This window comes from Bos indicus x Bos taurus, chromosome 24 (genome assembly GCF_003369695.1).
Source record: "Bos indicus x Bos taurus breed Angus x Brahman F1 hybrid chromosome 24, Bos_hybrid_MaternalHap_v2.0, whole genome shotgun sequence".
Lineage (NCBI taxonomy): Eukaryota > Metazoa > Chordata > Mammalia > Artiodactyla > Bovidae > Bos > Bos indicus x Bos taurus.
In genome coordinates this window covers 42,353,218-42,378,004 of record NC_040099.1, presented here as the reverse complement: position 1 = coordinate 42,378,004, position 24,787 = coordinate 42,353,218, and the positions used below count along the sequence as shown (strand labels likewise).

General features: G+C 49.4%; 1 protein-coding gene across 3 annotated transcripts in view; it reads left to right on the top strand.

The window, feature by feature from the left end:
- The window catches only part of PIEZO2 (piezo type mechanosensitive ion channel component 2), a 251,309-nt gene extending 236,016 nt beyond the window's left edge, over nt 1–15,293 (top strand). For all 3 annotated transcript variants that reach the window (XM_027525524.1, XM_027525522.1, XM_027525523.1), the window contains 12 exons: nt 637–769; nt 1,794–1,941; nt 2,033–2,247; nt 2,973–3,131; nt 3,822–3,969; nt 5,412–5,600; nt 5,887–5,979; nt 7,420–7,592; nt 9,782–9,910; nt 11,339–11,418; nt 12,444–12,627; nt 13,940–15,293. In XM_027525524.1, the coding sequence (XP_027381325.1) occupies nt 637–769; nt 1,794–1,941; nt 2,033–2,247; nt 2,973–3,131; nt 3,822–3,969; nt 5,412–5,600; nt 5,887–5,979; nt 7,420–7,592; nt 9,782–9,910; nt 11,339–11,418; nt 12,444–12,627; nt 13,940–14,192 (1,904 nt within the window). In that variant the 3' untranslated portion in view covers nt 14,193–15,293. The remainder of the gene's footprint in view (nt 1–636; nt 770–1,793; nt 1,942–2,032; nt 2,248–2,972; nt 3,132–3,821; nt 3,970–5,411; nt 5,601–5,886; nt 5,980–7,419; nt 7,593–9,781; nt 9,911–11,338; nt 11,419–12,443; nt 12,628–13,939) is intronic.
- The last annotated feature ends 9,494 nt before the right edge of the window (nt 15,294–24,787 follow it).

Below are 24,787 nucleotides of genomic sequence, written 5' to 3'. Positions count from 1 at the left end.
GCCCAGAATGCTGTGCATCACAATTTATTTTGAAAGTGCACTTAGATTTAATCAATAGAAACTTTAAGTCAAACCACCTAGTTTTTTCCCACGTTAGTTACTAATTTCTTACCGAACAGCCAGTGACAGGAAAATACACGTGCGTCACCCCTCTTGGGGTAACTGCGCTTTTGTGTTGCCAGCACTCCTGTCTGCAGCTCTCCAGACCCTCTGTATTCATCTTTTCTCTGGCCAACACTGGCAGGCCATCTCATATTGGTTTTACAGTTAGAGAAGTTTGGTCCTGAAAAAAGGCATGGTCCTGGACCTGGGCTAGAAGACCCACAACCAAAACCTGGGACCCCACTGAGCAGGAGAAAACTGCTCCCCAGTCTAATTCTTCCTGGGACAGAGGTCCCACAGCCACCCAGGAAGGAGGCAGGTGGGTGTGAAAGCCCACGGACGCCTTTGGCCATGGAACTAGAGTAGGGGGTGCAGATCCCAAGTTCTCTGCCGCTGTTCTTACAGGCTTCTGTGCATCTTGCCCTCTAACCAGCCTCCAACTGTCCCTCTGCCTTGGAGCTGGTGGGCTTCTGCGACAGTTAACGGCAACAGACGCACAACTCAGGGCGCGTCTCAGTTCCTTCTTGTCTCCAGGCAGCACGAGCACCCGGAACAGCAGCCAGAAAGGAAGCAGCGTCGTGAGCGTCAAGCAGAAGAGCAGACGGGAACTTTACATGGAGAAGTTGCAGGAACACTTAATCAAAGCAAAAGCCTTTACCATAAAGAAGTGAGTGAATGAGTGAGGATACCTGGGGACTGGGGGCACTTCCTCAGCAACAGCCCAAGGCAACATGCTTGAGAAGTGACCTCTCCCATCAAAAGTGTCATCAGCTTTGGGCAGAACAAAATGCCCCACCATGATATTGCTTTCAAGAATCACTTTCCAATAGGATGATTCATTTTTATATCCATTGCACTTCTAAACACACTAGCTCATGGTATATAATTCCAGGCACATGAATGAGTCCAACCAGACAGGCAGTGAAGTCAAATCAGAAGGTTCTCAGAGATATGCTCACCCTCTAGAGGGAAGCCGAGGTGCATTCAAGAAGTGGTTTGTCCTTCATGCAGCCCAGGGTCACCAGCCAAGGTCACAGGGCCCCCCTCCCAGGTATCAGGGAGGCAGACCGGCGGCAGACGGGAGTGAAAACAGGGCCGGTGCCTCAAGGCTGGTCCTGAGCCTGAGCTCTGAGACCAAGGGCTGTGCTCACCTGGACATGGTCTTGAATTACGGACCATGAAGAGAAGGGACAGAGGCTTGGCAGACAGCCAGAGTGGAAGCACAGGGATGAAGGAGGCTGAGCCCCAGAGCCCAGGATGATGCCTGGCCCTGGGGACAAGGGCGGAAAGGGGAGGAGAGGGGGCTCCTGGCATCTACCGGGGCCAGCAGGACCACGGGGTCCTGTCACTCTCACCGCAGCCCTGTCCCTCGGGTCTCGTTACACCTTTTACAGAAGAGGAAAGCATACAGGGCTCAGTAGCAGGATCCAAGTCTCACAGGTGGAGAGCAACTGAATCAGGGCACAAACCAGCCCCTCGTTTCCGGGGCTACCGTTCCGTTATGCTTCCGGAGAGAAGCTGTGAACTTGTGCAGAGTCTGTGGCAGAGCAGGGGCCCCTGCCCCCAGCGAAGTGTCCTGAGGCCGGAGCAGGGGAGGGCAAGCTGTGCGGGAGGGCAGCAGAGGGCAGAGTGACGGGGTCTCTGGGGGTCCTGCATTTCCACCCAGCCCACACTGGGCGTCTGTCCCCTAGGACCCTGCAGCTCTACGTGCCCATCAGGCAGTTCTTCTACGACCTCATCCACCCTGACTACAGCGCCGTCACCGATGTGTACGTGCTTATGTTCCTGGCGGACACTGTGGACTTCGTCATCATTGTCTTCGGCTTCTGGGCCTTCGGGGTAGGTGGGGGACCGAGGCCACCACACCGCGGGGATGAGCGATGCTGTCCTGTGGGTGCGTCCAGGACTGAGCCTGCGGTCTCCTCCCCAGAAACACTCGGCTGCGGCCGACATCACGTCCTCGCTGTCCGAGGACCAGGTGCCGGGGCCCTTCCTGGTGATGGTGCTCATTCAGTTCGGGACCATGGTGGTGGACCGGGCGCTCTACCTCAGGAAGACTGTCCTAGGAAAGGTCATCTTCCAGGTCATCCTGGTGTTTGGGATTCACTTCTGGATGTTCTTCATCCTGCCTGGCGTGACCGAGAGGTGAGGCCTTGGGAACTGGAGCTGTGGGGGCACTTTCCTGGAACCCATAGGGGAAGGAAATGTTTTGTAAGGATAAGCGCATAGGGAAGGAGAGGATAGGGGTTAATCAGTACCACTGCAAAGTCAGGGTTAAATGCAAGTGCATTGTCTTACAGCTTTGCAGGCCAGGGGGCAGACCCAGGCCTCACTGGACTGAAATTACGATGTGGGCGGGACGACGGTCCTTTCTGGAGAGTCCCTGGAGAATCCATCTTTTGACCTCTTCTAGCTTCCAGAGATGCTCAGGGTCTCCTCCTCCTTCTCCAACCCTGTATCTCTTCCTTGCCACGTCTCCTGCCCACAGCCGAGCAAGGCTGTCCGGCTAAGGCCTGTTTGTGGGGCCCCCTGGGCAGCTATACTTCTTCCCGACCCCAGGTCCCCAACCCTAGCGTGTCAAGTCCTCTTGGCCAAGGAAGGTCATGCATTCTCAGGTTCTTGGGGTGAGGACATGCCCATCTTAGAGTGGGGTCTGGGGGCATTCTTCGGGTGACCACACTGCTCTCCCAGCTTTGGAGGATGTCATTAGCTTAGGAATGACTCCTGCCAACCAAATGCGGCTGAGACGTCTGTGATAAGGACCTGCCTTTAGAAGCCAGAGGGAAGAGTAGGCTTTTCTCTCACCCTAACTGGTGTCTTTCTGTACCCGAAGAGCATCCCACCCTGTACTTTTCTGTTTTCTCGCCCAGGAAGTTCAGCCAGAACCTGGTTGCGCAGCTGTGGTACTTCGTCAAGTGCGTGTACTTCGGGCTGTCCGCCTACCAGATCCGCTGCGGCTACCCAACTCGGGTCCTCGGCAACTTCCTCACCAAGAGCTACAACTACGTCAACCTCTTCCTGTTCCAGGGGTGAGGGTGCTCGGTGCCATCCTGGCCACGCGCAGAGTATGGGGGGCCGGGGGCAGTAGGAGTATGGGGGGGCAGCCAGGGTTGGGGAGTGATTCTGTGGCCATGGCAGGAGGGGAGCCTTCCCAGGTGGCGCTAGTGGTAAAGACTCTCCCCCTCTCCTCCCTGCTCCAGTGTGGGAGATGCAAGAGATATGGGTTCAATCCCTGGGTTGGGAAGATCCCCTGGAGGAGTGCAGGGCAACCCACTCCAGTATTTGTGCCTGGAGAGTCCCATGGACAGAGGAACCTGGCGAACTTCAGTCCATGGGATTGCAAAGAGTCAGACACCACTGAGCAGCTGAGCACACAGCACACTCCCATTCACAAGAGCATCAAAAATAATAAAATACTTCAAGATAAATTTAGCCAAAGAAGTTTAAGTTTTATACGAAGAAAACCATAACTGTAAGACTTAAAGAAATTGAAGACACTTTCAAATGTATTTATAAAAGTTTTTTAAAACCATCAGCCAAAAAAAAAAAAGAGGAAAAGGCAAATACCATTCCTTAACGGACTGATAATGAAAAGCAGTTGTATTCCATGTTGAATTTTTATAGTAACAGTGACAGTCAGGACCTCCATGAGCCTGCAAGATTGTCCGCCGATGGGGCCAGTCCACAGCTGTCCTTCTAACAAGACTTGGTTTCCACAGGTTCCGCCTTGTCCCTTTCCTTACGGAGCTGAGGGCTGTGATGGACTGGGTGTGGACAGACACGACCCTGAGCCTGTCCAGCTGGATCTGTGTGGAGGACATCTATGCTCACATCTTCATCCTCAAGTGTTGGCGGGAGTCGGAAAAAGTAAGCCAATAGCAGTGCCTCAGCCGTATTTGTGTCTTTTAGATACAGGCCGGTTATAAGACTGATAGGAACTTCTGCAAGTTTTGTGGCCCAATAAATGAGGCAGAACCCACCTGGACCTATGAACACCCCATTGACTTCACCCTGCTGGAGTTAGGAGTCTGGACCTGCTGCTGCCATAGCGAGAAGAGCCTCCAGATGATTCTTCTTCTGGCAGGTGCTTGTTGTGTTGTTGTGAGAAGAGGTGACACGGTGCTGGACCACACAGTCGTTCTGAAATGGCTCATCTGGGAGCAGGAGGGGGTGAGATGTGCTGGAGGAAAGTGGTCCAGGTGTCTGAGACTCGGGTTCACCCTGTGGGCCACTCTTCAATGAGACACAGAGGAGGCAACCTCTTTGTGCAAAGGAAATTAAAGTGAAAATATCTGCTCATTCTGCTAGGTTGGATTTTAAGGTTTAGATGTGGATGGAATTATGATTCCATCCATCCTAAAGGAAATCAGCCCTGAATACTCACTGGAAGGACTGATGCTGAAGCCGAAGCTCCAATACTTTGGCCACTTGATGCGAACAGCTGACTCCCTGGAAAAGATCCTGATGCTGGGAAAGATGGAAGGCAGAAAGTGAAGAGGGCAACAGAGGATGAGATGGTTGAATGGCATGATCAACTCAATGGACATGAACTTGGGCAAACTCTGGGAGATGATGAAGGACAGGGAAGCCTGGTGTGCTGCAGTCCATGGGGGTCACAAAGAATCAGACATGACTTAGCGACTGAACAACAACATGATTATTCAAGGGATTTTTTCAAAAGTTTACCATACATATGTAGTCCAGCCTCCAGAGTACCCCTGAAAGGAGACAGGTCCTGTAGAAGCAGCATCTAAGTATGGAACAGGCATGTAGACCCAAGCAGCCTCCACGACACATGGCAGAGCTGAGCCCTCCACTCGCCTGCAGGCTGAGCTCTGGGCTGGGGAGCCCTTGATGCAGCAAATGGAGGTGATTCCAGCTTGGACATGTGGTCCTGACAACATGTGTCACAAACAAAGTTAAAATGCTTTCCACCCGCCAAGGGGAGGAGGACCCCCTTGAAAGGCACAGTTTCGAATATTCAGGAATTTAAAGTAAAATGTCTTTCTCCCACCTGATCCCTTAAAACCAGGGGTTTATTCAGCAGAAGCTTTGGTCCCTTGGTCCACAGGTCTGCCCCCAGCAAACCCACAGAGTCCTTTTAAGGAAAAAACCACTCAGGGCCCAGTGGACCCTGTAGGGGTCACAGAGCAGGCTCCTCACAGCCCAGCATTGCTGCCTCCCTTGTTCCAGGGCTGGGACTGGGTGCATTCTGAACAGATTCAGGACTCAGTCCCAGGCAGACTTTGTGGTCATAGTGCCCGCCTCTCCTGGGGACACCACCTGAGCATGCCACCCTCCCATTGCAGAGGTACCCGCAGCCCCGGGGGCAGAAGAAGAAGAAGGTGGTCAAGTACGGGATGGGGGGCATGATCATCGTGCTGCTCATCTGCATCGTCTGGTTCCCGCTACTCTTCATGTCTCTGGTCAAATCCGTCGCTGGGGTTATCAACCAGCCCCTGGACGTCTCAGTCACAATCACCCTGGGCGGGTACCAGGTAACCATGCCTCCCTCCAGGTCTCCCATCCCCCCACCCCTCTGTGAGTCCTTGCCGAGCGCAGCCCTCTCCCTGACCACCGGATGACTTACTGAGGTTCTGTGGACCCACATCTCCTGTCTGAATATTGACAGTTCTGCAAATATGTGAGCTAAGGTGCAGGAGACATGGAAGAGAGAGCCTTGCACTGGCTGTGGATAATACACGGTTTAATATTGTTCTCAGAACCCAGGATGCACAGAAGGAATTTCAAATAGTAACCGTCCCGTGTGTCTTTGTTTTCCAGCCTATTTTCACAATGAGTGCCCAGCAAAGCCAGCTGAAAGTTATGGACCAGCCAATGTTTAATAAATTCATTAAAGCTTTTTCTAAGGACACTGTAAGTAGATGCATGGAGATGGTCTCTGTGAACAGCTGTCATCTTGGCCAGCTGACTGTCATCACCTTACTCACCACTTGGCCACGACCTCAGCTGGAGGGCAGGACTTCCCGGGGATGATCAGTTGTTACACTGCAGGTTCCTGGCCACTGGCCACTTTGATCATCTAAGATGTAGTGTCTGTATTATTGGACATAAGTGATAATAAACATAATTCTAATTCAGAGAATCTTCATGTTAAACACAACAGGTCTGATCCTTTTCAAATCTCTAAAGTTTTTAAATCGTGGTAGACATTGATCCCTTTGACTGGGAGGTCTCCTGCAGGAGTCTGTCCTAAGGAAGTCATTCAGAATATGGGAGAAGCCCCACAGGTGCCTGCTTGTGACAGCATCCTCCACATTCATAAGAACCAGGCAGCTTGGGGATTCAACAAGTAGGACTGAATGAATCAATTATGGCAGGTTTTCCAAGCAACTTCCTTTCTAATAAGATGATAATTATGAAGATGATTTCATAGCATGAAAATTTCTCAAAATGAAAGAGATGTAAAAGGATGCCATTATTTTAAAATTGATTTTAAAAATTAAGGCATGTATCGTCAACTGTATAGAATGGGAATCAAGTTCTGGTGGTGGAATTGTGTGGCTGATGTCATCCTTCTCTCTGCATTCCATGCTTTTAATACTATGACAGCATGACTCTTCGTGGTTGAAATCGGCTTTACAAATGATACTTTTAATTTAAGTACAGTGATTGGGCAAACAGATGCTTTTCCCCATTGTAAAATAAATGATTGGCCTGTAATGCCCACTGTCAGCGCTAGTCTTGAGGAATACACAGCTGTGAGGAAGGGCCCAATGTCCAGGGTAGATTAAACTTGTCTCTCTTATGAGAAGAATGTTCCCCAATAGTTGGTACATTTCTTTTTTTAGTGGGAAGGAAAAGATGACACTAAATCATCTGATTTTTCTGTGCTGTTTGATTGGAGTGATTCCATGGCCTTGTGGGGAGGGGGCCTTCCCAGGTGGCGCTAGTGGTAAAGAACCTCCCTCCCCACCCCCACCCGCAACAATGCAGGACATGTAAGAGACACGGGTTCAATCACTGGATCAGGAAGATCCCCTGGAGGAGGGCATGGCAACCCACTCCAGTATTCTTGCCTGGAGAACCCATGGACAGAGGGGGCTGGCGGGCTACAGTCCATAGGGTTGCAAAGAGTGGGGCATGACTGAATCGACCCAGCACCCATGCCCATGGGAGTAGCAGCACCACCACTGGGGTCTGGTGATGTGACTGAGCTCTTAGTGCCAGAACACTCCAGACAGCCTGTTGGGATGAAAATCCCTCTGCACAGCCAGATAGAGGGAAGGGTAGTCACCTTCTTGCATGTCCTCGGGGGTGTGGTCTATTTATGCAGCTGTGTTTGTGTGTACACAGGGTGCTATGCAATTTCTGGAAAATTATGAAAAAGAAGACATAACAGTCGCAGAACTGGAAGGAAACTCAAATTCTTTATGGACCATCAGCCCTCCCAGTAAGCAGAAAATGATACACGAACTCAAGGACCCCAATAGTAGCTTCTCTGTTGTTTTTTCATGGAGTATTCAGAGGTAGTTACTGGATTTCCGTGCATAATATCCCCCTTTTCCCCAACCTGAACTTGGGGTGGGGGTGGGGGGCATGGGAGGTTAGAAGCCTCAGATTAACGTGGATCTGGGTTTATGTTAGTTCTCGGGTAACACGCATTCAATGCCACAGCTAATGTTTTTGTGTGTTATTAAACAGTGATTTGCCTGAGACTCATTGGCCCAGTGAGAACATCTCAATTTTCCTTTTTCTACTAACCTTAGCTCTAAAGCCTCTGACAGTGAGATCTGTGAGTAAAAGAGAGAGGTGGAGAGAAAATAAATAGAGTCATGACTCATAAAATGAAACCGAGCCAGGTGAAGCATGAGATTTCCCTGAGCTTGAGTTGGTCTTATAACACAGGACCTGTAGCCCCTGGAACCCCGAGTCTCCCTTGCCGCCCCAAGCACTGGGCAGCCTCTGTGGCTCTTTTCTCTAAGCCTGAGCTGGGGGAGCCCCTTGGGCAGGCCCAGACGGGGAGAGCAGGGATATTCCTACCCTCCCCCTGCAACATGAGCCTCTGGCCAGCCTGTGGCCACCACATCACTTATCTCAGGAGAAGTCCTCGCATCCGAAAGCCCCACGTGTCCGTGGGGCTGTTTGGGGGCCTGACCCAGCACCTTGGCTGATGAGCTTTGTTTCTCTCAGGATTCCAGGCAGGCGTGGGGTAGGCTTGTTGTGTGCACAATACCAGCTTCTTGGCTGGAATTAAGAGAGAACCATGATAGCTAAATAAGAAAGCGTTCTTAAATCTGAATTCACAGGGAAACAGTAAAGAAGGATTTTGGAGAGGGCTGCTGCGACTTTAAAGACCTCCTTCTTTAACCTTATTTTCTCCTTTTAAATGTCCCAAACTCCCCACATGGAATTCAGTGTTGGCAAAAATGCTCTTCTTAGCCCTTCCTTTGAAGAGCCACCCCCAAAAATTAAAAACCAATTTCTGATCGAACATTCTGTTTTTAATTGAGATAATGGACATGTGGCATTGTTCTAGTTGCAAGGGAGCAACATGGTGATTTGATACTTATGTACTTTCAAAATGGGCACCATAGTGTCTAGCGAACACTCACCACACGGTTACCAACCATTTTCTCCTGTGATGAGAACTTTTAAGATCCACTCAGCAATTTTCAAATATGCAATGGAGTTTTATTAAAAATAGTCATCATGCTGGTCATTACGTAGCCAGGACTTAATTATGTTATAACTGAAAATTCATTCGCTTTAACTTCCTTTCATTCCTGAAATGAAATAATCCATTTCATTTACCACCACCACCACCACCTCTGGGAACCACCAATTCATTCTCTGTATCTATGAGTTCAGGTTTTGTGTTTTTATTTCTAGATTCCACACACAAATGAGATTATACAGTATTTGTCTTTATCTGACTTATTTCACTTAGCCTAATGCCATCAAGGTTCATCCATGTTGTCACAAAGAGTAAGAGTTCATTCTTTTTATTCCTGAATAACATTCCATCATGTGTATGTGTCATATCTTCTTTATTCGTGTATGTGGATGCAGACGTTGCTTCTGTATCTTGGCTATTGTAAATGCTGCCGTGAACATGGTGGAGCAGATATGTTTTCAAGTTAGTGTTTTCATTTTCTTTGGAAAAATACCCAGAAGTGGGACTGCTCCTATAGTAGTTCTGTTTTTAATTTTTTGAGGAATCATCAAACTGTTCCCCACAGTGGCTACACCAGTTTCCATTCCCACCAACAGGGCACAAGGGTTCCCTTCTCCCCACATCCTCACCAAAACTTGCTGTCTCTCGTCTCTTTAGTGATGGCCATCATGGCCATCCTGATAGATGTGAGGCGACATCTCATTGTGAATATTCTGTTTAAAATATGGATTCTGTGAGTCCTCATGGAGACCAACATCACTGGGCTAATAGAATGTGCCTCAGAGCCCTACTAGATGCTCAGGTCCACGTCTCTTTGGGTCCCCACACTCTTCCTCCTCACCTGTGATCGGTGTTGAAGGTGCTTGCAGCCTCCTTGGATATCTGAGAGGCTGGATGTCCAGGTGAGGTGGACAGAGAGGTTGGGGTTGACAATTGTGGACCCAGTGAAACTTGGTGAGATGAGTATTTCAGGAGTTTTAATCTCACCTGCAGATTTGTGAATAACCACTGACCTTGACCTCTTCTTTTTTTCTTTCACAGAAACATGAGTCTGGGTGCAAAAGCAGAAATAGCAACAGATAAGCTTTCTTTCCCTCTTAAAAACGCGACACGAGAGAATATTGCTAAAATGATAGCTGGCGGCGACACAGAAAGCTCCAGGACGCCCGTGTGAGTTGGTCATCGTTGTTAACACAGTGACAGCAGGCGTGTGTATCTGGTGCAGAGTCTCCTCTGCAAACATGGGTGGGCAAGAAACTCGACCTGCTCACTTGGGTGACTCTAGTGAGCCTGTGCTTAGAGCCCCAGATGGGCTGCATCAAAGCCCCACCTGCTCTCCACCCACTCCCTCTGCCCAGCATGTCTGGGGAGGACTGAACTCTTCTCCAGGTGACAGACTCTATTCCCAGCTGGCATAATCACCAAAACCCAAGGAGAGACACTGGGAGACCCTTTTCTTCCATCACCCCTCTTCTGGGGCACTGAATCCCTGGCTAATGGAGGGGGGTGAGAAGGCAAAGGGGTAGATGGAAATTTGAGGGGGAAAATCTGTATCTTTTATATTAAGATCTTATATATAAGCTGTATCTTATATATTCTCCTGCCACACGACACTGCACTCTAGACATCTAAGCTGTGATGTTAGAGTCTCATGTGAGAACCAGCAGGAATGAACAACTGCTGCTAATCCCAAACTGCCCAGTGCCCAGCTCTGTCTCCAGTCTGCCCCCGTCTGCCCCAACCCAGGTCAAAGCGCTGAGGGTGAGAACCAGCACCATGCAACCCTCAGACATGGTTCTGAAAGTACCCCGTGTCAGGCATTGAACACCAAGGGCCCCTGAGACCCGTCAGGCTCTCCCCATCGCTTTCTGATGAGAAAGCAACTTAGAGAGATGGAGTAGCCGTGGGCTGAGAGCTCAGATGCCAGTCCTCTCTTCCCTATACCCGCATCCTCATATCAGCTGGAGCAGCCCATTCCGCTATAGAGAGTTTTGAAATCCTGAAAATTAAAATTGGAAGAATGGGCGGATCTTAGCAAGAAAGATAGCCCCTTGCTTCAGAAAAGTCACAGGTATGGAAAAATCTGTATAGCCATCTTTAAGCCATTAATTAGCTTGGTACAGAGGTGGCCTGAACATCTGGTTAGAACCTGGTGAATTTATTCAGCTTTGGAGACTTCTGATGTTAATGGACACTACGTGTATTTACATTATGTAAAATACAGCGTATTTTAATACATTATGATGACTGCACATTGCATAATTATAGGAAGACTCTCAACATTATTTGTTTGAAATGAGGTCAAAGGTAGCAAAAAAAAAAAAAACAATCATTTTTGCATGGTGATGCAGTGGTAAAGAATCTGCCTGTCAATGCAGAAGACTCAGGAGATGTAGGTTTGATTCCTGGGTTGGAAAGATTCCCTGGAGGAGGAAATGGCAACCCACTCCAGTACTCTTGCCTGGGAAATCCCATGGACAGAGGAGCCTGGTGGATTATGGTCCATGGGGTTGAAAAGAGTCAAACACGACTAAGCAACAGAGTGTGCGAAACAACTAGAACTTAATTACCTCTTTTTTTTTTTTTCTTAATTTCCAGGACCATAGAAAGGATTTATCCATACTACGTGAAAGCACCCAGTGACTCTAACTCCAAACCCATAAAGCAGCTTTTATCTGGTAAGAATGAGAAGGAATCGCTTCGGAACAGTTCTTAATCTTTCTTGCAGTCAACATCTACAGTTTGCCCTTGCAGCCTCCATCAAGCTCCTTGCCAGGTTTCTTTCTCATGTGACACGGTTCACAAGAAGCCTAGGCTCCAGGCTGTGTCCACCAGCAAGAAGGGACTTACTCACCCAGGGCAAGTTCATCATCTTCCTTTCTTCATCGATATAGAACGTGATTGACTAAAATCTATATTGAGTGACAAATTAACAGATTTATCAGAACCTATTTACTTGCTTCTATTAGCAACCACATCTTTGGCAGAAAATTGCCTCCTACAGTGTTAATGCCAAAGGCCACATGATAAAAACAAAAAAACAAAGATGGCAAGAAAGGGATGTGATTCAGCCCAAGGGTGACTGAGTGCTGGTAGTCAGGCTCCATCTATTAAAGTTCTCACCCAGCAAGACTCAGCTCAGACAGAGGTCACCTCCTCTGGGAAGCCACCCAGAAGCGGTCTCCCCAGGCTCACAGACCTTGTTGGTACAGGTGCTGTGGTGGTTGCCATGTGCCCATAAACTGTGCTTGGAGAGGTGGCCTTTGCCACTGGACCAGGCTGCGTGCGACTGGGTGACCCCTCAGCCCCTCCTGCAGCACCTTCTTCCTGGAAGATGCTCAATAAACAGGGCTAACAGGAAGGAGCCCGTCGATTCCATCACAAGTCGGTTATTGCGGTTTTTAAATGTCTAGTTAGTCGTTGGGACTTGTCAGCAAAGATCCTGCGGTGACGTGGTCCCCTTCTCCCTGTGACGTGGTTGCCGTCTCATGTAGCAGCAGCACTGGCCTCTTGGAGAAAAAGAGAGACCCCCCGCCACCCAGGCCCACCACTCCTTTTCCTTATAGAGTCGACATGCTCCTGTGCCCTCATCCTGGAACCCAGTGCCATGAGTGCCAACCAGCTTGTGCCATCCCGGAACTACTAAGTGCATTAAATCCTTAAACTCTCCTGCTAACCAGATTTCATGTTTCTCTTTCTCCAGAAAATAATTTCATGAACATCACCATCATTTTGTCCAGAGACAATGCGACTAACTCGAACAGTGAGTGGTGGGTTCTCAACTTGACTGGGAACAGAATCTACAACCAGGAAGCCCAGGCCCTGGAGCTGGTGGTCTTCAACGACAAGGTCAGCCCCCCCAGCCTGGGGTTCCTGGCCGGCTATGGGTAAGGAGCCATTTTGCAATCGATGGTCATGAGAGGCCCCCTCTGCACCACACCAAGCTGAGGACAGAAGTCTTTTATCTTTCTAGAATTCTCAGATTCTATAGCTGTGTTATTAGAATTCACAGATCCTTGGCTCTTCATATTATATTTTTAAAATTTTATTGAAGTATAGTTGATTTACCGTGTTGTGTTAATAGCTACTGTACACCAAGGTGACTGTTATACAGGTATATGCATTTCTTTTTCATATTCTTTTCCATTATGGTTTGTCACAGGGAACTTAGTTTTAAAAGATGAGGAATCAGAGTCCCAGAGAAGTAAAAAAATGCCTTGGGTGGTCCTGCCACCAAACACAGGACCCGAAGCCATATTTGCCGTATCTCCAGCTTTTTAACTATTCCTTCCTGCTACCACACAGTTTGGTGCAATTCGGGGTTTAATCTAGAAATTGGGGTCAAGTTCTCTCTTTTCTGCTAATGTTGCCTTCTGACCTTAGCAGATGAGAGTCGGTCAGAAATCAATTTGGGACATGCCTGATGCACTTCTCTGCCTTCTGATGCTTCAGTCCTCTAACAGGCACCCCCGACAGGACACTGAGGTTTTCCACTTCCTAGAAAGAGCCTCTTAAGAAATCATTGTCTCTTCGGAATTTTATTATAAACACAAATCTCTGAGAAAGGCAGGGAAAAGTTCTCAATACAGAAAGTGTGTATGATACAATTGCATTTCTACCACATATATTATGTAGCTTCCCCAGCTGGCTCAATGGTAAATAATCTGCCTACCAAGAGACACTGGTTTGATCCCTTGGTGGGGAAGATCCCCTGGAGGAGGAAATGGCAACCCTCTCCAGTATTCTTGCCTGGAGAATCCCATGGACAGAGGAGCCTGGAGGGCTATAGTCCATGGGGTCTCAACGAGTTGGATACAGCTGAGCATGCATGCACACCATGTAGCTTATGCATATGACGTCTGCAGTAAAACCACCAGAAGTTCATACGTGAAACTGTTAACACTGCTTGTCTCCAGAAGGTGAGATTTCAAAGGACTTTGATTTTTCAAGTCCTACAATTCTGTACTGTGTAATTTAAAAAAAGAAAGAGAGCATGCATTACCTTTTTCATTAGCCAAAAAGTCAATGTTTTCACCAAAGTGGAATAATTTAAGCTTTGGTAAGTCTATCACATCCTCTGTGGCATTTGAGGGAAAGTGTTGTTATGTTTTCTCCTGTGTGTGTGTGTGTGTTTCTGTTAACCATATTTAACTGCCAGATACTACTTCTGCCTCTTTTTCTTCATCTTTTTTTCCCTAGTATCATGGGCCTTTACGCTTCCGTGGTGCTGGTGATTGGGAAGTTTGTCCGGGAATTCTTCAGCGGGATTTCTCACTCCATCATGTTTGAAGAACTTCCCAACGTGGATCGGATTCTGAAATTGTGCACAGACATTTTTTTAGTCCGGGAGACCGGGGAGCTGGAGCTCGAGGAGGATCTCTATGCCAAATTAATATTCCTGTACCGGTCGCCAGAAACCATGATCAAATGGACCAGGGAGAAAACAAACTGACACCCTGGCCACAGACCGCAAGCCGAGTTAACGTGGGGATTTTCCAAAGAAAAAAAGAAAAGCACAATCTTGTCCTGCGAGCTAAGCGTTTCCAGTTTGGCAGAAACAGTCTCTGTGCTGACGGGAGCAGAAGGGCTGGGCTCCCTTTTGCCCCCAGAGCTACGAGCCAAGGCGCTGTTGAAACACCCTTCGTGTTAATTCCGTTCCTCTGAAGTCGGGGCTGCTCGCCTGTGTCAGTCCACGGTGTCTCGCGTCCTGATTGACTGTGGAGGAGTTGCTGACAGGTCTCATCCTCAGAGACCCAGAACAGCAGGAGGAGGAAGGAGAGACCTTCTTCTGGGTGGACGGTGCCCTCCTGGAGATAACCAGGTCATCGCAACGCCACGCCCGGCACTCGGCTGCCAAGGGGATGCTGCGTGGGGAGGGGCCAGGGGCCTGCACCCCGAATATGCAGCAGAGTGGGGGCTGAAGCCCTGACACATGTTTCTAGAGGGAAAGAGGGAGGGGCCGGTGACCCATGGTGATGCCAGTGGAAGGATAAGCCTCATTCTAAGCAAAAAGATAACCTTAGTGACACTTACTGCCTTACCTTAACTGAAGAGTAATACGAAATCTTTCCATTCAACACCAGTGACTTCTCAGGAAAAACAAAAAAAAAGCAGCAAAACAGAGACATGGACGCAGTGTTGCCGAGGCCCAGCTGGTGGCTCTTCTGGTTCCAGAGAGTTCCTACTCCCCGTGAAACCCCGACCTGGGAGACAGAGATGCCGCCCAGCGGAGGTGGGGTCCTTGGACGCTGTCGCCTTTGCTGACTGAGGTCTGAGCTCCCCTCTGCCCCCTCACCCATGCTTCCTCCCGTTTCCATGACTCACAGCAGTGGTTTTTCCAGTATGTGACATTTTTTTCCCTGTTTTTCAGGTCTCTCAACGAGTTTACATATTCCAATTCACATTTTTACATCTGAGACGGGTTTTTTTAAGTTCATAATTATGAAAGAAATATGTATATTGAGCTTGGGAAAATAAACAAACAGCCTTTTCTTAAATTATTATTATGGGTCATACAACGTCTTCATGAAATAACAATGTAGCATGAAAAATTGATGATTGACATGTAGTTTTCATTCCATATTAAAGGACAGTTTCTGAGAAGAATCATTGAATGGACTAGAATATGTCCCAAATAACTGACCCTCTGTAGTTTGGGTTCGGGACTGACTTAGAATAAAGCACATCCTGCAAAGTCACTTTAAGAATACTCTTCCTTCTGCCTTGTTGCATGAAATAAGAGAAGCGACCTTTCTGTACTGTGTGCCCAGAGCTAAGAACCCACTTTTGGTGGGTTGGTTGTATTGTCGGTTTTCTCATGTGTGTGCTCAGGGGGATTAATAAAAGCAGAAGCAACTGGTAAAAAATAACCTTCCCAGGAGGAAACCATTACAGTGAATACAGAGTCTTTAAAAGGTATCAGAGTTCAAACGATGCCCAGTGTCTTCTGGAGAATCAGTGCAGACCTGCCCCTCCGCTGTGAACACCTGGAGCCTACTGCCCCCTGCTCCCGACTTAGGGTAAATGCTTGTCATCATGGCAATAAATTCCAAGCACTCAGGGACCTCTCAGCCTTTCTGCACGTTCCTGGTTGTGAATTCTTTCTTTTAAAGACATCAGCAGGGGATCTGGAGAGAGAGTGTACGGCACATTTAGGGAGGAGGGGAGAAGGACTCCCTCTCATAGGCACAGAGGTCAAGGACTCCGGGATGGAAGACAAGTCCCATTGTTCAAGAAAGAGCCTCGAGTGTGGAGGAGGGAGGACACAGAAGGACACAGAGATGTAGAAGGCCCCGTCCTGCCTGTGTTGGAGGGGGACTCACCCAGAGAAGGAGGTGGCTGCTGGGACCCCAGCCCAGCCCGTCACCACCCCATTCAGCTGGATTATCTGACAACAAGAAGGGGTCAGCAGGCTGTAACCAGCCACATCCTCAGCCACAAATAAGCACCAGGCCCTGCCCGGAGAATGATGGACGCGTGTCCCTTAAAATGTGTTCTCTGGAGACATCTTGTCCCCAAGGGCCTGGGCGGTGGCCCTCCTGGCCAGTGAAGAGGGAGAACCAGGCAGAGAGCCGTGAGGCTGGCCCCGGCCCTGGGGGTGTAGTGAGCTGGTGCCCCGTGAAGGCCCAGCATCTGGATGCTTTATTCACAATTGCCAAAATCTCAGAAGCCAAGGTGCCCTTTGGTAGACGATCAGATAAATACACTACGTTAGAACCTAAATGATGGAATATTGTTATTCAGCACGAAAAAGAAATGAGCTCTCAGGACATGAAAAGACATGAAGGGAATGTATACGCATTTTACTCAAGTGAAAGAACACAATCTGAAAAGGCTACACACTGTGGGCTTCCAACTATATGATGTTCTGGAAAAGGCAGAACTGTAGGGACAGTAAGACAATTGGTGGTTGTCAGGGGATGAGGGGGAGGGAGGGGTGAACAGGCGGAGCACAGAGATTTGTAGGGGAGTGAATATATTGTATGATACCAGGCGGATGGATACCTATCGTCAGAAATGTGTCCAGACACATAGAATGTCCCACACTGAGAGCGAACTGTACTGTGAACTATGTGTGGCCTTTGGGTGACAATGACATGTCTGTGTCAGGCCCTCACTTATAACAAGTGTCCCGTCTGGTGGGGGATGTTGGTAACGGCATGTGTGGGGTCAAGGCTTATTGGGAATCTCTTACCTACCTCGGACTTCTGCTGTGAACCCCAAACTGCTCTACAGAATGGTTTCAATAAAAAAAGCCACCTGTAATGTTGATAAAAGCTCAGTGAGGGGCGTGAATATGAAAGTGGGAAGAGACCTGGAATGCTTGGGTGATGCTGTTCCTCCCTGTGGAAAAACCTACGCAGGAAAGCGAGAAGAGCCTCCCAGTCCTTCTTCTTTAAACCCCTTAGTTCAGTCATTAGCCCCTGATTAGCCCAGCATGTGGCTTCCTCTTGCGGCTCAGTTGGTAAAAAATCTGCCTGCAATGTGGGAGACCTGGGTTCGATCCCTGGATTGGAAAGATCCCCTGGAGAAGGGAAAGGCGGCCCACTCCAGTATTCTGGCCTGGAGAATTCCATGGACCTTATAGTCCATGGGGTTGCAAAGAATCAGGCACGACTGAGCGACTTTCACTGTATTTCATACTGTGGCTGTTCCCCTAGGTGGGGGGAAGCCAGCCTGGAGACCCCCAACTGCCCTGAGCCCATTCTCCAACACCAGCATCCTCATGGGACTCCACTGGTCAGTCTAGACTTTGTCCCCAGAAGACTCTGAAGTGGCTCTGAGACTCCATCAGTTCAGTGGTTTCTACACTACACCACACCTAAGTCCAAACTTCTAGCCTTTATTCTGTTTCCATCAAACACTGTGGTCCCAGCAGTTTGTCCAGTGTCACGTCTGTGAGGCTCTGCAGAGAAATAAGATGACAACATTGAGATATCAAAGCAAAACACTAACATGGAAATATCCAGCTTTAAATGCCAGCCTCCTTTCACAATTTTTTCCAGGGAGAAACGAAAGTTAAAATAGTACATCAATTTAAAGCCCAGGAATGAAAGAGCATGGATTAAACCCTCTCACCTTCTAAGTAACAGAGAGAGCTGAGTTCTCACCTGTCCCCGACTCTTTGCCCAGGAGGAACCGAGGCCACTTCAGGGAAGCGGCTCGAGGCGTCTTCTCAGGGCCTTCTGCTCCTTCAGGTGTGAATTCCACTCCACACCAAGGTTCCGATTGGGCCTCATTTTTTAAAATAGAGAGTCCCAAAATCAGTAAGACCCACAGGGGTGCCCATAATGATTGAATTTCAAAAGCATTTCACACAAGTCTCGGCCAGTCTGGCTGTACACAGCTAACACGTGTCTCAGAAGCATGAAGGGTGTCCCCAAAACCCAGAGCAGAAGCTCGAGTGAAGCTGGAGAAGTCACGCAGGTCCAAGACTGGCTGGGAAGCCTGTCCATCCAGCCAGGTGAGCAAAGTCCCAGCTCCTGACTGTAACCTTCACTCAGCGACGAGCCGCAACCTGGTGGGAGAGGCATCCCAGCTCGTGTCATGGAGCTCTACTTGGGGACAGGGCATCCAAGCCACAGATCCCTGATGTGGAGTAATATTCAGAGATGCCTCCAGTTCCCTTTAAAAAAGACAGACTTCTGGACCTCACACGATGCCACAACTCAGACTTGGGGGCTGTGGACGAAGATCTATCAAGTGTAAACCTTCAGGGTGATGCTGATGTCAGCCAGGCTGAAGGACTCAGCCTCCCCATCCTGGTCCTGAGAGGTGCTCTGGAGATGCCTGCAGAGCTGAGCGGTCCTGATTCCAGGCAGAAGACTCTGCATAAATGTGAACCCTGCCAGCCCTCCGGCTGAGCCGGCATCTACCCTATCTGGATCCAACGTTTCATCCCCCTACCCCCATGACAGGATGCCTGTCCCCAGGCGTCAAAAGCAACTGAGAGGCGAAAGCCCTGAGAAGGAAGGTCCATACCCGCATCCCTGAGCTTCCCTTCCTGAGTACTTAACTTTCTCAGGTGTTGGTCAAATGCCTGATGGGAAAACTAGGTCAAGCTTATGGGGAAAAGTGAAGAATCTGTGCAGCCTTATAAAACTGATGGCTGACAAGGGACGTCTCTAGGCTGGGAACCAAGTGGTAACCTACCACTGGAAATGTCTGGGCAGCCTCACTAGTAAATGATAGTAAGTGTGGCATGGCTGGGGGCCTAAGCCTGGGCTCTACCCTAGAGGGGGCAGTGAGTCCTCACTTGGTGTGGGCTCAGTGACACCAAGGAGGTTCTAAGACCCCAGGCGAAATCACACCCCCATTGCCCCACCCCCACTGGATTAGACTGGAAATTATTTTGCAAAAAAAACCCCTACATTTGCATTAGAGAGAAGCCCAAATGGAGCAGCCCTAAGGGAAGGGGTGTGTTGCCTTGAACTTCTGTGAAGGGTGGATGGTGTCTGGAGGCCAGACAAGTGCGAAAGGAGAAGGGAGGGCCTGGGGGGTGCGTGGGTCACCAGGGAAAAACACCATCTGGTATGGAGCCTGGAACACCTGGACTGACCCGATGCCTGGACTGCTGGGCCTGCCCCAGTGTGCCCGCAGCACCCAGGCCCTCACTCCTTCCCAGGACACAGACCTCCAGGTGTGCAAGTGTAGACACTTAAGATCCCACCAAATAAAACTCGTTTCCATCTCCTCGCTGTTTTCTCTGATGTGTTCATCTGTTTAGATTGTTGGTACCACCTCCATCACGGCAAGCTTCTTTCAGGGAAAATTTTACATCCATCATGTTGTTCCATCTCCGCGTAGGAAGACTTTATGAGAACAGAGGCGGGTTGAGCTGTGGAAAGTTCTGGGATAACTCTCTGGATTCCAGTGCCTTTGACTGGCTGGCTGACGGCTTGGCCAAGCTGTGTGCCTGCCCCTCCCCACCCCGAAGGGGCTGCCCGGAGCCTGCCCTCGGAGGCCGCCAGCACATACACTGAGTGCGCCAGGGCTGGGCCTTCCTGAAACGCTAAGGATGCTCAGGGAGCCACACAGAGCTCTACTCAGTCACGAGCGATGCTGCTGGGGCACCGGGCTGATGCAAAGCAGTGAAATATTAATGAGCCTTGCAGATGGTTCATTGCTGAGCACCACCCTGTGTCTGAAGCCACTGATGACAAGCAGCCTCTGCCCTGTATCGCCCTTGGGGCAAGAAACCCAGAAAGCATATCAACTACCCACCCCCGCCCCCGCCATAAAACAAAGAATCAGAAAATATAAAACAGCCAGAAAAATGAGGAGAGACCCTGTGGTGTCAGCGAGTGTCCTGAAAACAAAACCCCCATGCAGAAGGGGCAGAGGGGCCCTGCAGATAGCAGTCATGTGGGACTCTGGCTGGGCTGCTGCCCACACTGGGGTCCAGCCAGAGTGAGCGCCAGGCTCAGGTTGGCTCTGCAGAGACGCTGAGGCTGGGGGCGGCGGTGGGCCACCAGGGCCACGGGGAAGGTGCGTGGGCTTGGCACTGCTCTGTGGGCTCCTGGTGAGAATGACCCAGGAGATGAACCACAGGAAGGGACATCAGTCCAGCTTTTCCAGACGTTGAAAGGATAAAGAGGTTACATATTATGAAAAAATGTAGGTCATTTTACAACTTACAGAAAATGGAAAAAATCCTTTTAAGATAAGGATTACAAAAACTGGCTTCAAATAAAATTTTCAACCCCCCCCAGAAATGTTCTATGCCAATTAATAAATTGAATTCATAATTGAAAACTTTCCCAGAAAGAAAACTCCAGGCAAGATGAATTCACTTGTGAATTGTAGCAAAAATTTAAAAAGAAATACCAATCCCTACGTAAAGTCTCTTAGAAAGTAGAGGAAAGAAGAATCCTCAGTTCAAGGCCCATGTTACCCTGATTCCAACATCATCACAGATGCTTCAAGAAACGAAAGTTAGAGAAAGACCTTCACAGACTCAGACACAGAAACCTTCAACACAATTTAGCAAATCCAATTCAGCAGTGCACTAACAAAATTCCTGATCAAGTGGGCTTAACATCAGAAAAAGTCATGGTAATTCATCGTATGAGCAGAAGTTCAGGTCCATCCACTAGGTTCCTAGGGGAAGGGTCACCCTGAAGGGTCAACCTTAGCCAAGTTGTACATAAAGTAAAAAGACACAAAGCAGATGCCACTGTGTAGGCAATAATTCAAGAAATCCATGAGCCTTTCTTGGAAAAAGAGAAATTTAGTTAATAAGGGATGAGTCAAAATCATTTGTAAAAAAAAAAAAAAGGAAAAATGATGGTTTAAAATTAGTGGTGGTAAGTTCTGAAGCATTTAAATATAAATTTAAGAGTAAGTTTTTCAGACAAAAAAAAACCAGGGATTGTAGTTAAAGAAGAAGATATCAATGTTACAAACCTCAAACACAGAAAATTAATAATAGGATCAGAAAAATATTAAGAAAAAAGGGTCTGGGTGGTGCTAATTTTCCTATACTCCAGAGCAGGGAACTGACAGAAAATGTCAAAATTTGAAATAGTTACATGTGGAAGTATAAACAATCCAATGTATTTTAAATGTGAGATCTTTTAGAAATACATATCTTATAAAGAAACACATCTGAATTTCAAAAATTTCTTTAGCTTTCCTTCTCTCTCACTAAATTCCATGAAGATTAAGTGTCACAGTTTCATTTACAAATAGTAACTAGGAGCCTGTCCTGTAGAGAATTCGTACCTGCTGGTCCCTTTCCCAGTTTGTCCAGAGGCCTGGAGTGATGGTCGTGGAGGAAATGCTTGTTTCTGAAGACGAGATTGAAGAGAATTATTTTATTCTTTGTACTTTTGGGGTTGCTCGCTGTGCTTTTTTAGCACTGAAAATTACATAATTTCCATAAAACAAAACCCCAAGGAGGGAAGCAGAGCTCCATCCAGGGTGGAAACGCCCTCACCCTCTGTAGCCGGGCCGGGCCCCTGGGGGCCAGTGGGCAGCAGACAGGTGGGCGTTTCAGCCCCGGGCACTGAGCCGGTCCAGAGGAAACACCAGGAGTGCACATAGTCACGCCTCCCATCCCACCTGCTGCTGGCTGGATGACACCAGCGTCTCCTCTGCTGTTTCCTGGAGGCACCACTGTTTTCTTTTGGAAGTGAGGGATCTGAGCCGTGGAATTAAAAACTCAGCCTAGCCTCTCTGTGAACCTCCTGGATTCTGCCGCCTGGTACCTGCCAAACTACCACTGGGCCTTGCCCACTGGTGTGGAAATGTCCTCCGGGTGTGATTCCTGCCTGAGTCTCCCCCACCCCATCCGACTCACCGACACCCGCCAGGCACCCAGACCAGCGCTGTCCAAGGGGCTTTCTGTGGCCAGGGACACACAGGGCCACCCAGCATCTCAGACATGACAGTGTGATCAAATAAATGAATTTTATTTCCTTTGTGTCCACTTTAACAGTTCCATGTGGCTACCTTGGGGCAGCAGGCTTGGAGGCAGGGCTGCTGCTACTCTGACATCACCTGGTGCTGGGGGATGGGGGCAGAGGGATGGTCTTGGTTCCTGACGAGGGACAGCACCCCGTGCCCACGCTCATGGAGACATTGCTTATTCATCCCAGTGCTGGGGCGCTACCAGCACCTACAGGCAGCTGGCTGAACTACAATGCCAGTAACACTCCCCAGTCCCCCCCAAATGCGGCAGGTGGGCCAGGTCAAAGCTGAGCGGAGACCCCAGAGGCCCAGCTGGTCCTTGTCCACCACTCAGCGTCAGGTGTGACATAGGGCAGGACGAGTAAGAGCAGGCAGACACAACAAACAGGGTTGATAAAGCCTGTGTCTGTGAGTGCGCGCACTCATGTGTTCATCCAATCGGCTGTTCAGACAAGTGTCACCCATCCTGCGGTCCGTTCTGTGTCCATCAGCAGTGACCCTGCAGCTGGTCCCGCTGAGGCGGTCCTGAACCCGTTCCACAGCGCCACCTGGTGGTCAGGAAACTCGGGTGCTGGGCTGAGCCCTTGAGCGGAGACTTTCCTTAACAAACCTACATTATTAAAATCAGCATCTTTATTTCACTTCTCTGAAGGCTTATTCACATTCTCATTTTAGAGTGCAAATAAGAATAGGGTAGAACATATTTGAAAAGCAGTCATTATCGTAAGGTCTATAAGTGACATATAGTAAATGAGATGAATTTGACACACTCATATTCTGAAGCGCACACAAATTCAGGTGAAAAGTGCAGGAATCATAGAAATAAAGTGATGATTTGCTAGACTTTTAATCTTGCATGACCTGCGCAGCTCTACAACTGATTTTAAAAATGTTCATAAGACACTGACAAAAAAATGCTAAAGGTCCTCGTAAGAAACTAGGTATTTCAGGCAGATTCACGAACCTAAGTTATTAAGCCAAAAATAAAGGAAAGGGAGAGGGGACAGCCCACAATAAAGGTTGTTCCCTGAAAAAACAAACAAACAAACAACCTAAAAGCTGAGAATTACATTTTATTCAGCTGAGTTTTTGCGGACTTCAAGTCCAGAGGCAGCTCCTCAGGCAGCTTTGAGGGTCTGCTCTGAGGAGTGAATGGGGGAGCCAGGTTATAGCTAGCTGGGCGTGGGGAGGTGTTTGTCACAAAGACCAGGTAGTCAGAACAGCAAAGGATTGCTGTTAAGAAAACCAGGGGGTTTCCCAGGTGGCTCAGTGGTAAAGGACCCACCTGCCATGCGGGAGCTGCCGGAGACCTGGGTTTGGTCCGTGGGTTCGATCCCTGGGCCAGGAAGATTCCCTGGAGAAGGAACTGGCAACCCACTCCAGTATTCTTGCCTGGAAAAGTCCCCACGGACAGAGGAGCCTGGTGGGCTACAGTCCATGTGGTAGCAGAGTCGGACACAACTGAGTGACTCACACGCACCCAGAGGACCAGACCTCTGCTTCCCTGTATGTGGGAAGATTCGAGAACCCGGGCTCAGAGACCATCCGTCCGATGTGCACCATCTGTGCTCCCGACCCCGAGTCCCCTCAGGGCTCACCGTCTGGGGCGGGTGGGGGCGCTGTGGGGGCCGATGGCCACTTGCTTACTGCCCCTCCCACCACAGCAGCCTTCCCGCTGTAAACTCAGTCTGGTTTCTCGTAACTCTCTGCTCCGCTCCCACGCTGTGTCTGCCCCGCCTCCAAGGGGACCACCCTCCCCAACCCCCCAGCTCAGTGAGAAGCTAGATCAGCACCCGCAGGAGAAACACGGTTTTCTCGGTGGTGGGTGGCAGGACAGAGCTGAGAGGCACCCGGGCGTCGGAGTGGAAGGATCAACCCCGGCCCCCATCCGTAATGAACCCAGAACTAGACCCCAGGCCCCGGGGTAGCTGCCCCAGGACGGAGGAGTGTCGTGGGGTAGGGGTGGCGGGTAGGTCGCATGTCCAAACAGGAGAACTGCTGCTGCAGGAGGCACCGTTCACACCTAGGCTCAGGTGGCGGGGTCTGGAGTCGGAGACCTTCGTGGCAGCACAGGGCCAGCGCCCAGAGGTGCCTGTGCTCTGAAGGGCGTTCCTGGGGCACCCAGAATTCTTTAAGAGTTTCATCTTTGTGTTTTGTAATCGAAGTGGAAGTGTGATGGGGCCCTGGCGAGGCCTTGGGCCTCGGAGCCTCGGCTGTGAGGGGCCCCACCTCCCCATCTCCCCTGGACTTTCCCCGCCCTGCCTGCTCACCTGTGGCTACCCCCGCCCTCAAGGTGTCCTGCAGGATCTCACCCCAACTTCCGTCATGGGGTCAAATCCTCCCACCGAACCCCACCCTCAGGAGGGCAGGGCCCGCATTACATAGAGGGCTTCCACAATCCGCACTCAGGGAACATCTGAGCGATATCATGTGAATCCACAGGTAACCAAAGTGCACACCAGGTATTAAATGCCAACCTCTTCACTTTGGTTTTCTTACCTCCTCACTTAATGAAAGAATTACTCTCCTGGTATACTGAAGTGTGCTGAAGGCTCCCACCTCCCCGAGGCCAGAGAGCACGGTCTGACAGTCACTGGTGACGGGCACTCTGAAAAGCTCCCAGAGTTCACAGTATCC